Genomic DNA, 20,373 nt, shown 5'->3' on the forward strand with positions numbered 1-20,373 from the left:
CCAAAAAACAGGTACAAATGGGGAATACGTCTGCAATGCATTGTGGGAAACGGCCTCGTGTGGATACAACAAATACAGAAATAATGCACGAATACATGAGAAGATGACCCTCAGTTACATGTTTTAATGACTTATTATTAATAAGTATATGACTTATTAATAATAAGTATATGACTCATGATATGCTCACAAGCTGCCGGGTCTCCGTGTCTGACGCAGAACATTCCAGAAGGAGCTCAGAACAAAGTGAACTGAGTTTCCTCCAAAACACAGAACACGCAGAACAAGTAACTTCATCTGAATAAGCTCAGCCTACGTCACTGCAGCCACTCCCCCCCCCCCTCCCAGTCCACTCGCCGGAGCCGCTGGCCACGTCTCAAAACACCGCCGGGACACGAGCGGGCGGTCGGGAGGAGCAGCAGCAGCGCAAGGACAGAGGACAGAGGACGGAGGAGAAAGGACACAGGACAGAGGAGAGGACGCTTGATAGAGGGGAGAGGACGCAGGAAAGAGGACGCCGGACAGAGGAGAGGACGCTGGACGGAGGACGCAGGACGGAGGACCGAGGTGGGGCAGCAGCGCTGCGCGCGTCTGGACCGGAGAGCACGCGCTCCGTCTCCAGGCAGCGGGACCCAAAACAAAGCTAAAGGTAAGGTCTGCTCCACGAGGGCCCCGCTGAGAGAGGAAGTCCTCTTGTCTCCTCTCCTGTCTCCTTTCCTTCTGGGCGGGTCGTGTGGGACGTTTGGGAAGAATCCAGCCGAACGCACCTTTCCTTGAACCCTTTCCTTGAACCCTTTCCTTCTCGGTTCTCCTTTTCCTCCGAACAATAAAAATCCAGACTCGAGCTCCAACAAACAGCGGGAGCAGAACTTCTCCTGAAGGTCAAAGGTTAAAGGTTAAACTTTAGTAGTCACATGCGGGTCTCCAGAAAGCCCCCGGGCCGCTCTACGGTTTACCCGGGGGGGGGGGGGGTGGTGTGTGTGTGCGTGTGTGTGTGTGTGTGTGGGGCGGGGGGGCTCTGGCCTGGAGGTGGAGTGAGCTTCATGGTGAGTGGAGCATCACAATAATCTGATGTGCGTTATCTCATATCATACATTTAATACACATGAACATAGTTTTAGTGTTCAGCATCTGTAATGATCTGGTGGGACGCGTTTTAATCTCCGATCAAAATAAAAAGTATTTAATGACTCTTCTCAGTCTCATTTTCATATCAGAACACACTTACAATAACCAGCACAGGCCACCCCCTACATGTGTGTGTTAGAGACACATGTATGTTACATGTCTATGTGGCATACACATGTATGTAACATACATAGACATGTGGCATACCCGGGAGAACACGAGGCCAGGAGCGTCACTCACATCTTGATTATAATAGATTTAATTCTAACATTTCATTATATTAATGTAAACATGTAAAAACGTTGCTTCATAAATGTGATGTAACAAAAGGAAACGGTCGGTACGCTTCGTTTAGTGCCGGTGATCTGAGATGAAGTCGACGTATGTGGAGTGTTAACAGAGTTTGATTGTGTTGAAGAGAAACACCAGCAGGGAAACAGCTGTGAGGGGCTGTTGTTGTCCAGGAACAAGAGGAAGAAGAAGAAGAAGAAGAAGAAGAAGTCTGTTTGTTGATCCTCTTCCCAGCTGATCAGGGTCTGGGTCCTGGACCTGCTGAGCCCATCAGGGTTCAGCAGGTCCACGTTGTCAATAAAAAGGCCACAACTTGGTCCTTTATGGCGGTAAAAGCCTCAAACTTGTATAAACTTACCAGAATTTAACTTAATTCTTGTCCTTAAAGGGCCGGTGACCAAACGCACGTCACACACAGAAAGTGATGACAGCGACGGCATCGCTTTACTCATGTGAGTTTACTCGCCCGACAAGTTGTGGTTTATTTGTTTCATTTGCATCATTTGTGCCTGAGAGGGGGCGGGGCTTATCTCTGGGTTTACTCCGTGGAAACAGTTATCATCTCCTTCATCCGCCATGATGAACTAACCACTAGTTCTGCTTCATACTTGTTGAGGACATCTAACGCCCTCGTGTTTTGGTTCATAACATTAATATATATATATTTATTTATTTATATATTTATCCATGACATCCCCCGTAGGCTCTCACAGCTCGGTGACCTTCACCTCTAGTCTGAATGTCTCTTCAGCTCCACTAGAGCAGTTAGATTCACCACCGGAGGAGCAGCTCGACGCTGATTGGCTCTCGCAACTCAGCGTCAGGCAAATTTTTCGCCGATTTATGTCTTTATTACGCAAACAATAAGGTTTGAGAGCAAATTTCTGCTAGAAATTTAAAAAAAATGCTATGAGAGGAATTAGTGTGTGCCCCCCCCCCCCCTCCTAAGGGAATGTAATGGCCAATACATGGATAACAACAAGGGTGAATCAGTCTGTCAGGAAAATACCAGGAAGTTGTCAATGTATGACGTGTTGAATATGAGATCCGAGAAGGTAACTAATACCAGAGAGAGAGATGGAGAGAGAGAGCTGTCAGGATGATGCTGGGTCAGAGTTTGAGGAGCTCGTGTCGGGGCTTGTTCCATAAGCACAACAGATTATGGTATGCTCCCATGGATCCCCTCAGTCAGGGATCTGGATCTCCCTGAGGGACACCAGAGGGCTGTGTCTGTCCTCTCTTTTCACTGAGAGACCACTACGGGGAATAGAACTCACCAGAATTCAGGAAGTGTCCTTGGGGTGAAACCACAGACCCCCGCTTTATATCTCTAGTGGTCTCTTCCCTCCAGCTGGACCTTGTGTGCACAAGTGGAAACCCCCCAGGCCCCTCTGAACCCCCCCACAGGCCCCTCTGAACCCCCCACAGGCCCCTCTGAACCCCCCACAGGCCCCTCTGAACCCCCCACAGGCCCCTCTGGAACCCCACAGGCCCCTCTGAACCCCCACAGGCCCCTCTGAACCCCCCACAGGCCCATCTGAACCCCCACAGGCCCCTCTGGAACACCCCCACAGGCCCCTCTGGAACACCCCCACAGGCCCCTCTGAACCCCCCACAGGCCCCTCTGGAACCCCCCCCCAGGCCCCTCTGAACCCCCCCACAAGCCCCTCTGCTCCCCACATGGGGCTTCATGGTCCCTGAAGGCCTCACCTCCACGTGTCCGTCACCGGGAGAGCAAGTTGAAAGGAATCACGTCATAAACTGCACAGGCGATCATAAAAGAACATACATATGTCATGAGAACCACGAGGATTACCCAGATGCTTTTGGTCCCCTTTTTAACTGATATGAACCAACAGGCATCTGGCTGCATTGGCTCGGTGCCAGGGGGCCTGAGGTAAAGCCCAGGGCCTTTCCTTTCTCCACAGTGTTGGTGTTATGAGGGTAAACGTGACTGAGCTCATGCACCCGGTGTGTTATTCATCTTGCTGGTTCACCGCCTTCCGTAGCAGAAAGCTTAGCGGGTTAGAGATGTAGGACACACGTGTTAATAAACAGCATATTACTATCGGGTTTTAAACAATTGTGTTTTACTGTTGATGAACAGGGTAGCCATCTTGGATTTTAAGGTTGGGGTTCTTTCCGAGTTGGAGGTCCAGGAGACTGACCCTTCGCAGCCAAATGCCATCACGTAGGCCATATGTCGTCACATAGGGCCATATGCCATCACATAGGGTCATATGCCGTCACATAGGGCCATATGCCGTCACATAGGGCCATATGTCGTCACATAGGCCATATGCCATCACATAGGGCCATATGCCATCACATAGGGCCATATGCCGTCACATAGGCCATATGTCGTCACATAGGGCCATATGTCGTCACATAGGCCATATGCCGTCACATAGGCCATACGCCGTCACATAGGCCATATGTCGTCACATAGGGCCATATGTCGTCACATAGGCCATATGCCGTCACATAGGCCATACGCCGTCACATAGGCCATATGTCGTCACATAGGCCATATGCCGTCACATAGGCCATACGCCGTCACATAGGGCCATATGTCGTCACATAGGGCCATATGTCGTCACATAGGCCATATGCCGTCACATAGGCCATATGTCGTCACATAGGGCCATATGCCGTCACATAGGGCCATATGCCGTCACATAGGCCATATGTCGTCACATAGGCCATATGCCGTCACATAGGGCCATATGCCGTCACATAGGGCCATATGCCGTCACATAGGGCCATATGCCGTCACATAGGCCATATGCCGTCACATAGGGCCATATGCCGTCACATAGGCCATATGCCGTCACATAGGGCCATATGCCGTCACATAGGCCATATGTCGTCACATAGGGCCATATGCCGTCACATAGGCCATATGCCGTCACATAGGGCCATATGCCGTCACATAGGGCCATATGCCGTCACATAGGCCATATGCCGTCACATAAGCCATATGCCGTCACATAGGGCCATATGCCGTCACATAGGCCATATGCCGTCACATAGGGCCATATGTCGTCACATAGGGCCATATGCCGTCACATAGGCCATATGCCGTCACATAGGCCATATGCCGTCACATAGGGCCATATGCCGTCACATAGGCCATATGCCGTCACATAGGCCATATGCCGTCACATAGGGCCATATGCCGTCACATAGGCCATATGCCGTCACATAGGGCCATATGCCGTCACATAGGCCATATGCCGTCACATAGGCCATATGCCGTCACATAGGCCATATGCCGTCACATAGGGCCATATGCCGTCACATAGGCCATATGTCGTCACATAGGCCATATGCCATCACATAGGCCATATGCCGTCACATAGGCCATATGCCGTCACATAGGGCCATATGCCGTCACATAGGCCATATGTCGTCACATAGGGCCGTATGCCGTCACATAGGGCCATATGCGTCACATAGGCCATATGTCGTCACATAGGGCCATATGCCGTCACATAGGCCATATGCCGTCACATAGGCCATATGCCGTCACATAGGGCCATATGCCGTCACATAGGCCATATGCCGTCACATAGGGCCATATGCCGTCACATAGGCCATATGCCGTCACATAGGGCCATATGCCGTCACATAGGGCCATACGCCGTCACATAGGCCATACGCCGTCACATAGGCCATATGCCGTCACATAGGGCCATATGTCGTCACGTAGGCCATATGCCGTCACGTAGGCCATATGCCGTCACATAGGGCCATATGTCGTCACGTAGGCCATATGCCGTCACATAGGGCCATATGCCGTCACATAGGCCATATGCCGTCACATAGGCCATATGCCATCACATAGGCCATATGCAGTCGTGGACTGCCATATACCATCTTAAACAGTCATATGCCGTCATAAAAGCCTAACCTCATATATAATTACAATGTACTGATTGTGGTTGAAAATGTTTTTGGGAAATGTTTTGCTTCGTTAGGTGGTCTTTGTGTTGCTTGTTGGTGATTTGCAAGGGAAATTATAATTGTAAAAACACAAATTTCCTATTTTAATATCCATTTTGTTCGCTCTCTCCCTCTCTCTCTCTCAGTAATCCTCCGCCACCATGCTCCGCTGCAGAGTGAACCTCAGCACCATGATCTTCCTGGTGATCCTGCAGGGCGCAGCGGTGGTTCTGTTCTGCGGCTGGTATGTCCAGCTCAGTCCCTGCGGCTCCGCCCCCTCCAACGGCAAAGTCCACGTCCTGCTGTTGTCGTCGTGGAGATCCGGCTCGTCCTTCGTGGGTCAGGTGTTCAGCCAGCACCCGTCGGTCTTCTATCTCATGGAGCCAGGGTGGCATGTGTGGACCAAACTTCAGAAACCCGGTGCGCGGGTTCTCCGAATGGCTGTGAGGGATTTGTTCCGAAGCATATTCCAGTGTGACTTCTCTGTGATGGATGCCTACCTGCCAGAGAACCACCAAGTGTCCTCCTTGTTCATGTGGAGTCACAGTAGAGCCCTGTGCTCACCGCCGGCTTGCCCGCTTTCGCCACGCGGTCAGTTCAGCAACCAGACTCAGTGCTTCAAGACGTGCAGTACCACTGGTCTGTCGGAGGTGGAGGAGGCTTGTGGCACTTACAGTCACGTGGTACTGAAAGAAGTGAGATTCTTTGAGCTGGAATCCCTCTTCCCGCTCTTGCAGGACCCGAGTCTAGATCTACGCATCATCCACCTGGTCCGAGACCCTCGGGCTGTGGTGCGGTCTAAAGAGGAGTCGGCCAAAGCCTTCATGAGCGATAACGCCATCGTCCTGGAGCAAAGGAGCATACCGGCACCCGAGGTGCAGTACCAAGTCATGAAGGAGATCTGCCAAAGCCACGTCCGCATCAATGAGAGGGCCATCCTGAAGCCCCCTCCGTTTCTGAAGGGTCGCTACAAAATGGTCCGCTATGAAGACGTGGCGCGCAACCCGCTCGAGGAGATAACTGCCATGTATGAATTTGTAGGCCTGGAGGCGACCAGCCAGCTGGAGGATTGGATCTACAGGGTGACTCACGGAAAAGGCAAAGGCTCCAAGAAAGAGGCCTTCGAAATCACCTCCCGGAACGCCGCCGACGTCTCCCAGGCTTGGCGCACCGTGCTGCCGCACAGCAAGGTCAAGCGCATCCAGGAGGTGTGCAAAGGGGCCATGGCGCTGCTCGGATACAGGACGGTCCACAGTGAAAAGGAACAGAAGAAACTGGACATAGATCTACTAATGCCACAGGAGCCGTACCAGTTCAGCTGGTTGCCAGATGAAACAGAGCGTCCTAGTAATGGTTAACTAGACGCCACGAGACTACATTGGACTGACTGCCTGTTATTTTGTTGGGGTTTATTGGTAATGAGTGCTTCCACAGATTGAGCAACTAAGCAACTTCCATGATGTCCGAGTTTAAAGCATTGGTCTGTGATGAATACAGCCTTCACACTGTCATAGGTCCCTGGTACTTGAAACTGCCCATTGCCTGCATCCACTGAGAGGAATGAGTGTGTGGAAACCCCTGAGGGGAATGTAATAGCCAATACATGTAAAACATGGATAACAACAAGGGTGAATCAGTCTGCCAGTAATCTTCCACGAAGTTGTCAATGTATGACGTGGGAGGTGAGATCCGAGGGACGCACGACTACAACAGAGGGTTAACTGACGATAGATTTCGAGGCCTGGAGAACGCTGCAGCTCATACTTTCAGAACACATTAGCCGATCCACTTCGGTCTGCTGGCATTCAGCCTTATTGCCTGAAGTCTGCAGCAATTACGCAACTGGTTTTGGTTGCACTGCCCCAAACTTTTTACAATTTCGGTTAATTTGCATTGCACTGTGTTTGTGGAACTGCCATTTTAATTCAGTTGGAGAATTAGGCCGGGGGAGGAGCGTCCTGTTTGGGGAGGATGTGGTTCTGTTGGCTCCACCGGGCCGTGACCTTGGGCCAGTGTAATGAGATGTAGGTAGTGACTAAAAGAATGACATCACGGATATTGATTTGTGATATTGGGCTTGACAAATAAACTGAATACCAGAGAGGAGAGCCGTGAACGGGGTCGGGGCCTCTGATCGGGATGGACGTCTCCCTTTGAGAGGTTTTCTGGGTAAGGCGTCCTGGGGTAGACCCAGAGCACGCTGGAGGGATTATGTATCTAGTCTGGGAACGCCTCAGGGGCCCCATAGGAAGGCCTGGAACAGGGACGGTGCACTGCTGCCCCCACATCCTGGTCCCAGATAAGCAGAACAGAGAATGTATGGCGAGATGCACATCGGGAAGTTGACAGTGAATGAATGTCATGATCAGGACAAAGACACAGAGGCTGTGTTCTCTCAGGGACTCTGGGCCGTGTCCAGGCCTGATCCTCGGTGGAGCCGCTGCCACCAGGCAGTGTGTACCAGAGAACTGATGTCAACTCCTTTTGAATCCACCTTGTTGAAGCTGGGCGTCACGCCAGCGTCCCCCACCAGGAGACCGCTGATCCCTCAGAGCAGGAGAGGCCACGGGCTGGTTGCTAATGTTATTGGATGGACGTCCATCAGGAAGCACAGCGAAGTCGTTAGCCCGTTGCTGAGCTCGATGGACTGAATTTAAATGAGCAAAGATACACTTGCACCAGGCAGGAACACTCTGTTTTCAAAGTAGGTCTACAACTGTGGAGACATTGCCCCCCGGATTGGTTTCAGGTGTCCATGACCACCGATTGGTCATTGCTCTCCCCCTGGAACATCTGGTAAAAACATCTGGTTGAACCTCCTCCCCAGCACACACGAGGGACATCTGGTTCTGGTTCTTTCCATGTTTAAATGACTCAGAGGGCTTTACTTGTTGCCCCCTTGAAGCTCCTGAAGGGCAGCGCCGCCCACTGAAGCGTACGCTCACATGACCGTGTTGTGTTGTCTGATTAATGATCAGGTGTCCCAGTTACCGACATAAAGATTGTGTTTGTTTTGTGTCAGGTCGTAAAAAAAAGGAATCAACGTGGATTTAAGGTGAACCCCTCAAGACATTTTATTATATTTAAGGTGAACTTCTCAAGACATTTCATTATATTTCAGGTGAACTTCTCAAGACATTTCATTATATTTAAGGTGAACTTCTCAATACATTATATTATATTTAAGGTGAACTTCTCAATACATTATATTATATTTAAGGTGAACCCCTCAACACATTTTATTTAAAGTGAACCCCTCAACACATTTAAAAATGACCAATGTGTAAACTGGAAGCTGCACTAATCAATAGTTGAACCCCGGCTCAGAAGTGAAAGGGGTCGTTGAAGTCTTCCCAACATGTAGAACGTGGCTCTAATAACTAAATGCTCAAATGGTGAACCTTTAAAAAAAAAGTCTCCATCCAAATAATTTGCATCATATATAATTTGCATCATATATTTTTCTTTTGTTTTTTTGTCGTGTCTTCTTTCACACAGTCTAAATATTATGGGACAAAGAAGGTTTCTCAAAGCGGGCATCGGCCAATCACGTTGTGCCGAATCGGTTGAGTTGCGGCAATATTTATATAAAAACACAACACAGATGCCAAGAAGGCAAAACTGTATCGCTCCTTTCAACCTTGACAAAGCCAGTGCGGAGCAAATGACAACTTTCCAATTCTTACCTTTCATAATAAAAGCCCTAAACACATGATATCTCCAGGTTGTTTATTGTGGCGAGTGAAGAGCTTTAAGTGTAACACTCATTGGACATTATGAGAGCTCTGCAACCAATAAGAACACCTAAAGTGAAGCGCTTCAGATTACACACGACACAGGCTGAAGGTCAGCAAGAGTTATAACACCAACGACCAGAGACGGCCTGAGAGGTATGGAACATATGGAACATGTGGAACACATGGAGCATGGAACATATGGAACACATGGAGTATGGAACATGGAACACATGGAGCATGGAACATGTGGAACACATGGAGTATGGAACATGTGGAACACATGGAGCATGGAACATGTGGAACACATGGAGCATGGAACATGTGGAATACATGGAGTATGGAACATGTGGAACACATGGAACATGTGGAACATATGGAACATGTGGAACATGTGGAACACATGGAGTATGGAACACATGGAGTATGTGGAACATGTGGAACACATGGAGTATGGAACATGTGGAACACATGGAGCATGGAACATGTGGAACACATGGAGCATGGAACATGTGGAACACATGGAGCACAGAACATGTGGAACACATGGAGTATGGAACATGTGAAACACATGGAGCATGGAACATATGGAACATGTGGAACACATGGAGCATGGAACATATGGAACATGTGGAACATATGAAACAAGGAACACATGGAACATGTGGAACACATGGAGCATGGAACATATGAAACAAGGAACATATGGAACATATGAAATATGGAACATATGGAATATGGAACATACAGAACATATGAAATATGGAACATATATGGAATATGGAACATATGAAATATATGGAACACATGGAACACGGAACATATGGAACATATGGAACATGGAATATGGAACATATGAAATATGGAACACGGAACATATGGAACATATGGAACACATGGAACATATGGAACGTGGAACATATGGAACATGGAACGTGGAACATGGAACATATGGAATATGGAAAACATGGAACATATGAAACATATGGAACATATGAAATATGGAACACGGAACATATGGAACATGGAACATATGGAACATGGAATATGGAACATATGGAATATGGAACACATGGAACATATGAAATATGGAACACGGAACATATGGAACGTGGAACATATGGAACATATGGAATATGGAACATATGGAATATGGAAAACATGGAACACGGAACATATGGAACACATGGAACATATGGAACGTGGAACATATGGAACATGGAACATATGGAACATATGGAACGTGGAACATATGGAACATGGAACATATGGAAAACATGGAACATATGAAACACATGGAACATATGAAATATGGAACACATGGAACACGGAACATATGGAACATATGGAACACATGGAACATATGGAACGTGGAACATATGGAACACCATAAAGAGAGCAGAGTGGTGGAGTAGTGGAGTAGTGTGGGTGGAGTCAGGCTGAAGACCAGTCGAGCTGCTGCATTCTGGAGGAGCTGCAGAGGTCGGATGGCCTCAGCAGGTAGACCTGCCAGGAGGGAGTTACGGTAGTCTAGACGTGAAATGACCAGAACCTGGACCAGAACCTGGACCCGAGCCTGGACCCGAGTCTGGACCAGAGCCTTGAGCAGAACCTGTGCCGCCTTCCGAGTAAGGAGGAGAGTTGACTGTCGAGCGTCACCCCGAGGTTCCTGGCAGTCGGGGGCGGGGCCTACACGGAGCTGTTGAAAGTAGTAGTCAGGTCGTGGGTGGGAGAGCCTTTCCCTGGAAGGAGTAGTAGCTCCGTTTTTTCAGGGTTGATTTTCAGGTGGTGAGAAGACATCCACTGAGATGTCAGTCAGACAGGCAGAGATGCCGCTACCTGTGTTTCAGATTGGGGAAACGAGAGGATCAGTTGGGTGTCATCGGCATAGCGATGGTAAGAAAAGCCATGTGAACGAATGAGCCGAGAGAATTAGTGTAGAGAGAGAAGATAGGGGACCCAGAACGGAGCCTTGAGGGACCCCAAGGAAAAGCTCCTCCGCCTCCTCTTCCTCTTCCTCCTCTTCCTCCTCCTTCTCCTCCTCCTCCCTCTCTGAGCGGGACTGTTTGAACCAAGAGGGCTCGTTCGTCCCTGCAGAAGTACACAATATGTACTTATTTATAGTAATAAGCCCAGTTCATTATTTGAAGAGACAAGGATGTGTTCAGGATTTGGCGGGCACTCGGTTGTTATTCGCTGGTTACATGAGAGAAAAAAACTGAGAAAAACCACTTAACGTCATCAACATGTCAGCCACGCTATGACTTCATAATGATAACCTCCATAGCTCAGACCTCCATGGCTTCACTCACTTTTCTCGTTTTTTTAACTAAGTTGTGTAATGTCGGACCGTCTGATTGTCCTTGAAGGCACCAGTCAGTTCGCGCTGCATAGCAACCGTTACTGGACCTAAAAGTATACGCATAGAAGTAAGCCGGTCACGCTTCGCGTCAGTTAAATGTTTTACTTTTCGGACTTCTGTAATAATGTAATAATGTCTCACTGTTACCTCCTGTTATCGCACATGCGCACTGCATTGAGCGCGTCGTAACTAAACAATAGATACCGTCAATTAACCAGTGACGTCACACTGGTAACGTTCTCTTTAGCGAGCCGTGTCGGCTAACGTTAGCTAGCCTTAACGCTGACGTCACTCTGGACTGCGCCAACGTGTCCACGCAGTTTAGGTTCTCGCGTCAGTCACTCGCCCTCACGCACGACCGTCGGCCGACGTCACTAAGTTCGTTAATTAACGTAATCAACCCAATTAAACTAACGTTAGCTAACTAATGATAGCTAGCTAGCTAATGTAGCGGCGCTCCAAATCCGACATGAAGACTAACGTCACAATAATTGTTAAATAAATATCGCGTTACATTACGATTACAGTGTCGGTGTAATTACAGACAGGTGAGCTAACAGGTGAGAGCGGTCTGACTGAGCGATGTGGAGGAATCTGACGTTACTGTATGACGTCAGCAATAAGACAAAGCAATGTCGAGATTTGTATTATTTGATCATATTTAATTGGTATATTTAATTAAAGTGTAACTATGTTTTAGAAGCAGGAAAGTCAACACCGGACTAACGTGTTTATCTGTCACTGACAGGATGGATCACGTCCAGGCCGAGCCGGAGGAGCACCGCCCGGGGCTGGCGGCCCTGTGGGCGGGGCCTCCTCCTGACCTTCTGACCTTACGGTGACCTTTAACCACTCCACCTCAATGACACTCAGGCCACTGTACTCCTCTTCTGACCTCACCGTGTGTCTGTAAGACATCAAAAAAAAACTCAAAGAGTACTGTATTGTATATATTGTTTCACTCCTCCTCCTCCCACCTCCCTCCTCCTCTTCCTCTTCCTCCTGCTCCTCCTCCTTCCTCCTTCTAACCTCACCTTGTGTTTGTAAGAAAATAACAAACAAAAAACTCAAAGAGTACTGTATTGTATATATTGTTTCACTCCTCCTCCCTCCTCCTCTTCCTCTTCCTCATGCTCCTCCTTCCTCCTTCTAACCTCACCTTGTGTTTGTAAGAAAATAACAAACAAAAACCTTGAAGAGTACTGTATTGTATATATTGTTTCACTCATAAATATTATAAAAATGAGCACACCAATGCACTGTTCTGTTCACAGCACACAGTACAAAGCTAAACATAATTTACTTCCTGGCAATATCCAAAAGATGTTTAGAGATAGAGAAGGAGAGTATGATCTGAGAGGGAGATGGAGTTTCAAACAGCCGATTGTTCATACGACTCTAAAAAGCATGAGCATCTCTGTCTGTGGGCTGAAACAGTGGAATACTTTAACTGATGACATCAAAGAAAGTACCAATCTGGGGATATTCAAGAAAGAATGTAAAGACATGACTGGAGAAGAACAGACGAAACAGCATCGATGAACATAAGAAGTAACGGGTAATGGGGACTAGTTCTTTTTGAGTTATTTAGTGATTACGGTGACTCAGATGAAGAACTTGACTGCAGGTTCCAATGTCCACCGACTCAGACTACCTGTGAACACAGAAAGGAGCTCGCTAACTAGCTGTCGATCTGAGATGATTGCTCTTTGCCTCTAGCTATCACTGACGTCATCGTGACTTCAAAAGGGTCGAACACACTGAGCTTTAATTATTTAATGATGATACGTTTGTTTCTGTAGAACCACTGGACCTGAGTGTGACGCAAAGCCCAGGAAACCCTGCCACTGCACCCGGTCCCAGTGCCTCAAGCTGTGAGTCTGTCCTCGCCGTGGGCGTGTCTTGTGTTGACAGGAAGAGATGATCACTCAGCTCAGGGTCCGTCTCCTCGGCGTGAGCTCTCCTCCTCCGGCTCAATGGAGAGGCTCAGATCACACTCCTGTCTTTTGTTTGATGCTTCTTGCATTTTAAGCTGGTTCAGCAAAAAATACAAGTGTCTGATATTTAACATCTCTGATACACACCGATACACACCGATACACACACACACACCGATACACACCGATACACACACACACCGATACACACTGATACACACACACCGATACACACCGATACACACACACACCGATACACACCGATACACACACACACCGATACACACTGATACACACTGATACACACCGATACACACCGATACACACACCGATACACACTGATACACACTGATACACACACCGATACACACACACCGATACACACACACACCGATACACACTGATACACACTGATACACACCGATACACACCGATACACACTGATACACACACACACCGATACACACTGATACACACCGATACACACACACACCGATACACACACACACCGATACACACCGATACACACCGATACACACCGATACACACTGATACACACTGATACACGATACACACACTGATACACACCGATACACACACCGATACACACCGATACACACCGATACACACCGATACACACCGATACACGATACACACGATACACAGATACACTGATACACACTGATACACACCGATACACACCGATACACACACACACCGATACACACTGATACACACCGATACACACACACACCGATACACACTGATACACACTGATACACACGATACACACCGATACACACCGATACACACACACACCGATACACACCGATACACACCGATACACACTGATACACACTGATACACACGATACACACCGATACACACCGATACACACCGATACACACCGATACACACCGATACACACCGATACACACGATACACCGATACACACCGATACACACCTGATACACACTGATACACGATACACACTGATACACCGATACACCGATACACGATACACGATACACACGATACACACCGATACACGATACACACCGATACACACCGATACACGATACACACCGATACACACCGATACACGATACACACTGATACACACCGATACACACCGATACACCGATACACACTGATACACGATACACACTGATACACACGATACACACTGATACACACGATACACACCGATACACACTGATACACACCGATACACGATACACTGATACACACTGATACACCGATACACACCGATACACACCGATACACACCGATACACACTGATACACCACACTGATACACGATACACACGATACACACCGATACACACGATACACACCGATACACCTGATACAGTACACTGATACACACCGATACACACCGATACACACCGATACACACTGATACACACTGATACACACCGATACACACTGATACACACCGATACACACTGATACACACCGATACACACCGATACACCGATACACACACCTGATACACACCGATACACACCGATACACACCGATACACACCGATACACACCGATACACCTGATACACACTGATACACACTGATACACACTGATACACACCGATACACACCGATACACACCGATACACACCGATACACACCGATACACACCGATACACCGATACACACCGATACACACTGATACACACTGATACACACCGATACACACCGATACACACGATACACACCGATACACACCGATACACACCGATACACACCGATACACACTGATACACACCGATACACACCGATACACACTGATACACACCGATACACACCGATACACACCTGATACACACCGATACACACCGATACACACCGATACACACCGATACACACCTGATACACACTGATACACACCGATACACACTGATACACACTGATACACACTGATACACACCGATACACACCGATACACACCTGATACACACTGATACACACCGATACACACCTGATACACACTGATACACACCGATACACACCTGATACACACTGATACACACCGATACACACCTGATACACACCGATACACACTGATACACACCTGATACACACGATACACACCTGATACACACCGATACACACCTGATACACACCGATACACACCGATACACACCGATACACACCTGATACACACTGATACACACCGATACACACCTGATACACACTGATACACACTGATACACACCGATACACACCCGATACACACGATCGATACACTGATACACACCGATACACACTGATACACACCGATACACACCTGATGCACCTGATACACACCTGATACACGATACACAACACTGATACACACCGATACACACTGATACACACGATACACACTGATACACACCGATACACACCGATACACACCGATACACACTGATACACGATACACTGATACACCGATACACACCTGATAGACACCTGATACACACCTGATACACACCTGATACACACTGATACACACCTGATACACACGATACACACTGATACACCACGATACACACCGATACACACCGATACACCGATACACACTGATACACACGATACACACATACACTGATACACACCGATACACTGATACACCGATACACACTGATACACACCGATACACACGATACACACCTGATACACACCGATACACGATACACACCTGATACACACTGATACACACGATACACACTGATACACGATACACACCTGATACACCGATACACACCTGATACACACGATACACACGATACACACTGATACACACCGATACACCTGATACACACTGATACACACTGATACACACCTGATACACACTGATACACACCGATACACACCGATACACACCTGATACACACCGATACACACCGATACACACGATACACACCGATACACACCCGATACACACCGATACACACCGATACACACACACACCGATACACACTGATACACACCGATACACACTGATACACACCGATACACACCTGATACACGCGATACACACCTGATACACACCGATACACACCGATACTTACCTGATACACACCGATACACACCGATACACACCGATACACACTGATACACACCGATACACACCTGATACACACTGATACACACACTGATACACACCGATACACACTGATACACACCGATACACACCGATACACACCTGATACACACTGATACACACCTGATACACACTGATACACACCGATACACACCGATACACACTGATACACACTGATACACACCCGATACACACCGATACACCGATACACACTGATACACACCGATACACACTGATACACACCGATACACACCGATACACACTGATACACACCGATACACACCTGATACACACCTGATACACACCGATACACACCGATACACACCTGATACACACTGATACACTGATACACACTGATACACACTGATACACACGATACACACCGATACACACCTATACACACACACACCGATACACACCGATACACACTGATACACACCGATACACACCGATACACACCGATACACACACCGATACACACCGATACACACCGATACACACCTGATACACAGCACACCGATACACCGATACACCTGATACACCGATACACACTGATACACACGATACACACCGCACACCTGATACACACCGATACACACGATACACCTGATACACACCGATACACACCGATACACACGATACACAACACACCCGATACACACTGATACACACCGATACACACCGATACACACCGATACACACCGATACACACTGATACACACTGATACACACTGATGCACACACCTGATACACGATACACCGATACACCGATACACACTGATACACGATACACACACCGATACACACCGATACACACCTGACACACCGATACACACACACACTGATACACACGATACACACTGATACACACCGATACACACTGATACAACCGATACACCGATACACACCGATACACACGATACACGATACACACTGATACACACCGATACACCGATACACACCGATACACACGATACACTGATACACTGATACACACCGATACACACCGATACACACCGATACACACCGATACACACTGATACACCGATACACACCCGATACACCGATACACCGATACACACCGATACACACCTGATACACACGATACACACCGACACACCTGATACACACCGATGCACCGATACACCTGATACACGATACACCTGATACACCTGATACACACGATACACACCGATACACACTGATACACACCGATACACACTGATACACCGATACGATAACACACCGATACCGATACACACACACTGATACACACCGATACACACCGATACACACCGATACACACCGATACACCGATACACACCGACACCGATGATACACCGATACAGATACACCGATACACCGATCGACACACCACTGATACACGATACACACCGATACACACCGACACACCGATACACACCGATACACACCGATACACCGATACACACTGATACACACTGATACACACCGATACACACACCGATACACACCTGATACACCGATACACCGATACACACCGATGCACACACCGATACACACTGATACACCGATACACACACACACCGACACACCCGATACACACCGATAATACACACCGACACACCGATACACGATACACACCGATACACACCGATACACACCGATACACACCGATACACACTGATACACACCTGATACACACCGATACACACCTGATACACACCTGATACACACTGATACACACCTGATACACACCGATACACACTGATACACACCTGATACACACTGCCACCTGGGGTCAACCTGAGAGGCTCCACATACAACACACACATCCCTCACGGCTCTCACAGGTTGTGTGTGTGTGTCAACGCGGTGACGGACACACACACACACTCTGATGCAGTGTGTACTTGTGTGTCTCTCAGCTACTGCGAGTGCTTCTCCAGCGGCGCCATGTGCAGCGGCTGTCACTGTTCCCACTGCCACAACAACGCCGAGCACGCGGCCCAGCGGCACACGGCCGTCCAGGTGGGCGGCGCCGCGCACCTGTCACACGCACCGGTCACGCCATCTGAAAGGGATGAAGACGCCGCGAGACACCTCCACACGCAGCGGGTCTGACTCATTAGCTCGGGAACACGCTCCCTCCGAGCTCACGCACACGCCAACACCGACACGGCCGGATGACGTCATCGCTACGAACACCTCGTGAGCCACTTCTATAGCACGCGGGATCAGAGCAGATCCGATGCTCCACACGGCGAGAGGCCACACCTCCCGGCCCTCCACAGAACTCGAGGGTTCTCAGGAAGTCGGACCGGTCCCTCGTACAGACGTGGTTTCTGACTCCAGGTGGACAGGAACCACTGAGTTGTCCCGTGGACAGGTGTGTGAGTGGCCTGCATGCTCCACGCCCCACGCACACCAAGCTTCACCAATCACAAGTCAGCCGCGTGCAGAGCGAGACATGGAGTGACCCTCCGTTAGCATCCGTCTCCACGGTAACACCCAGCTCCTCGCGCGGTGTCTCTTGTCTTGTGCGTTACGAGACAGTTTGACACCGGACCGGCTGCACACGCGTGCTCGGCCGGCGACATCGTCACGTTGTTGTCGTCCTGTAGGGCTATCTGGGTCGCAACCGCAACGCCTTCAAGCCCAAGTTGGCTGGTGGGGAGACGGGAGAGGTCAAAGGTCGGCACAGCAGAGGCTGCAACTGCAAACGCTCCTTCTGCCTGAAGAACTACTGCGAGTGCTATCAGGTACACACACACACACACAGATGAAGAAACGCCTGAGGAAGCCAAAGGTTCTGAGGGTACCACCGCGCTGCAGTCCCGTTGCAGCAGTGTGTGAGTGAAGAGTGGCATGTTCTGCAGGCCCACATCCTGTGCACCTCCAGCTGTAAGTGTGTCGGCTGCATGAACTTCCAGGACGACTCCGACCCGGGCCCAACAGAACCCCGCGCCGAGGTCCGGCCCACGGGCGCCGAGGAGGAGGTCACCGAGGTCACCGGCAGGTGAGTCACCTGTCGAGGGCCGAGCCGGAACCCACGGGCCTCAAGAACCACGTGGTCTGCAGCTGGAGCTCCTTCTATGGGTCGGCCTGAGCGTCACCTCGAAGGTCACGTGACCCAGATGCTGACTGGTGTGTGTGTGTGTTCAGGTGGCCTGTGTCCGTGGTCACCCCCTCCGTGGTGGCGGCGGTGAGGGGCTGCCTGCTGACCCGGGCTCAGCTGGCGCAGTGCGAGGCCCGGAGCGCCGCCGAGGCGGAGCGGATGGTCCTGGAGGAGTTCGGCCACTGCCTGTCCCAGGTCGCCACGGCGATGTTCAAGTAGAGCGCGCTCACCAGAGGGCCTCGTCTGTTGACTCAGATGAGTTCTCCTTCTCATGGGTTATACTTCTAAATTATTGTTTTTATTTATTCTTCTGGATTCAGATGTTGTTATACTTCTAAATTATTTATAAATATGTAGATGTGTAAGGTCCTGTTCTGTGTCTCCTCTGTGTCTCCTCTGTGTCCTCCTTGTGTCCTCCTTGTGTCCTCCCTGTGTCCTCCTTGTGTCCTCCCTGTGTCCTCCTTGTGTCCTCCCTGTGTCCTTGTGTCCTCCTTGTGTCCTCCTTGTGTCCTCCTTGTGTCCTCCCTGTGTCCTTGTGTCCTCCTTGTGTCCTCCTTGTGTCCTCCCTGTGTCCTCCTTGTGTCCTCCTTGTGTCCTCCTTGTGTCCCTGTGTTCTCCTTGTGTCCTCCCTGTGTCCTCCCTGTGTCCTCCTTGTGTCCTCCTTGTGTCCTCCTTGTGTCCTCCTGTGTCCTCCCCTTGTGTCCTCCTGTCCTCCTTGTGTCCTCCCTGTGTCCTCCTTGTGTCCTCCTTGTGTCCTCCTGTGTTCCTTGTGT

The 20,373-nt window shown here is 49.1% G+C and overlaps 3 protein-coding genes across 4 annotated transcripts in view; all 3 read left to right on the top strand.

Moving 5' to 3' along the window:
* Nucleotides 1–337: 337 nt before the first annotated feature.
* chst6 (carbohydrate sulfotransferase 6) overlaps nucleotides 338–20,373 on the top strand; it is a 72,601-nt gene continuing 52,565 nt past the window's right edge. Inside the window, exons 1-2 of one of the 2 annotated variants that reach the window (XR_008831951.1) lie at nucleotides 338–649; nucleotides 5,511–7,046. Coding sequence is in view for 1 of the 2 variants with exons in the window: in XM_056415950.1 (XP_056271925.1) it covers nucleotides 5,526–6,722 (1,197 nt within the window). In the remaining variant the exon portion in view is untranslated. Of the gene's footprint in view, nucleotides 650–5,510; nucleotides 9,080–20,373 lie in introns of those variants that run through there. The other variant, XM_056415950.1, reaches the window with a different exon arrangement.
* LOC130195677 (protein lin-54 homolog) lies at nucleotides 12,220–19,390 on the top strand. The gene is made up of 5 exons (XM_056417347.1): nucleotides 12,220–12,369; nucleotides 13,263–13,334; nucleotides 18,411–18,600; nucleotides 19,107–19,244; nucleotides 19,385–19,390. Exons 1-5 carry the CDS (start codon nucleotides 12,323–12,325, stop codon nucleotides 19,388–19,390), a joined length of 453 nt encoding a protein of 150 aa, XP_056273322.1. The 5' UTR covers nucleotides 12,220–12,322.
* Nucleotides 19,369–19,956, top strand: LOC130194824 (protein lin-54 homolog). Its single transcript, XM_056416014.1, has 2 exons — nucleotides 19,369–19,501; nucleotides 19,648–19,956. The coding sequence occupies exons 1-2, from the start codon at nucleotides 19,404–19,406 to the stop codon at nucleotides 19,817–19,819; spliced, it is 270 nt and encodes an 89-aa protein (XP_056271989.1). The 5' UTR covers nucleotides 19,369–19,403; the 3' UTR covers nucleotides 19,820–19,956.

This window comes from Pseudoliparis swirei, chromosome 6 (genome assembly GCF_029220125.1).
Source record: "Pseudoliparis swirei isolate HS2019 ecotype Mariana Trench chromosome 6, NWPU_hadal_v1, whole genome shotgun sequence".
Lineage (NCBI taxonomy): Eukaryota > Metazoa > Chordata > Actinopteri > Perciformes > Liparidae > Pseudoliparis > Pseudoliparis swirei.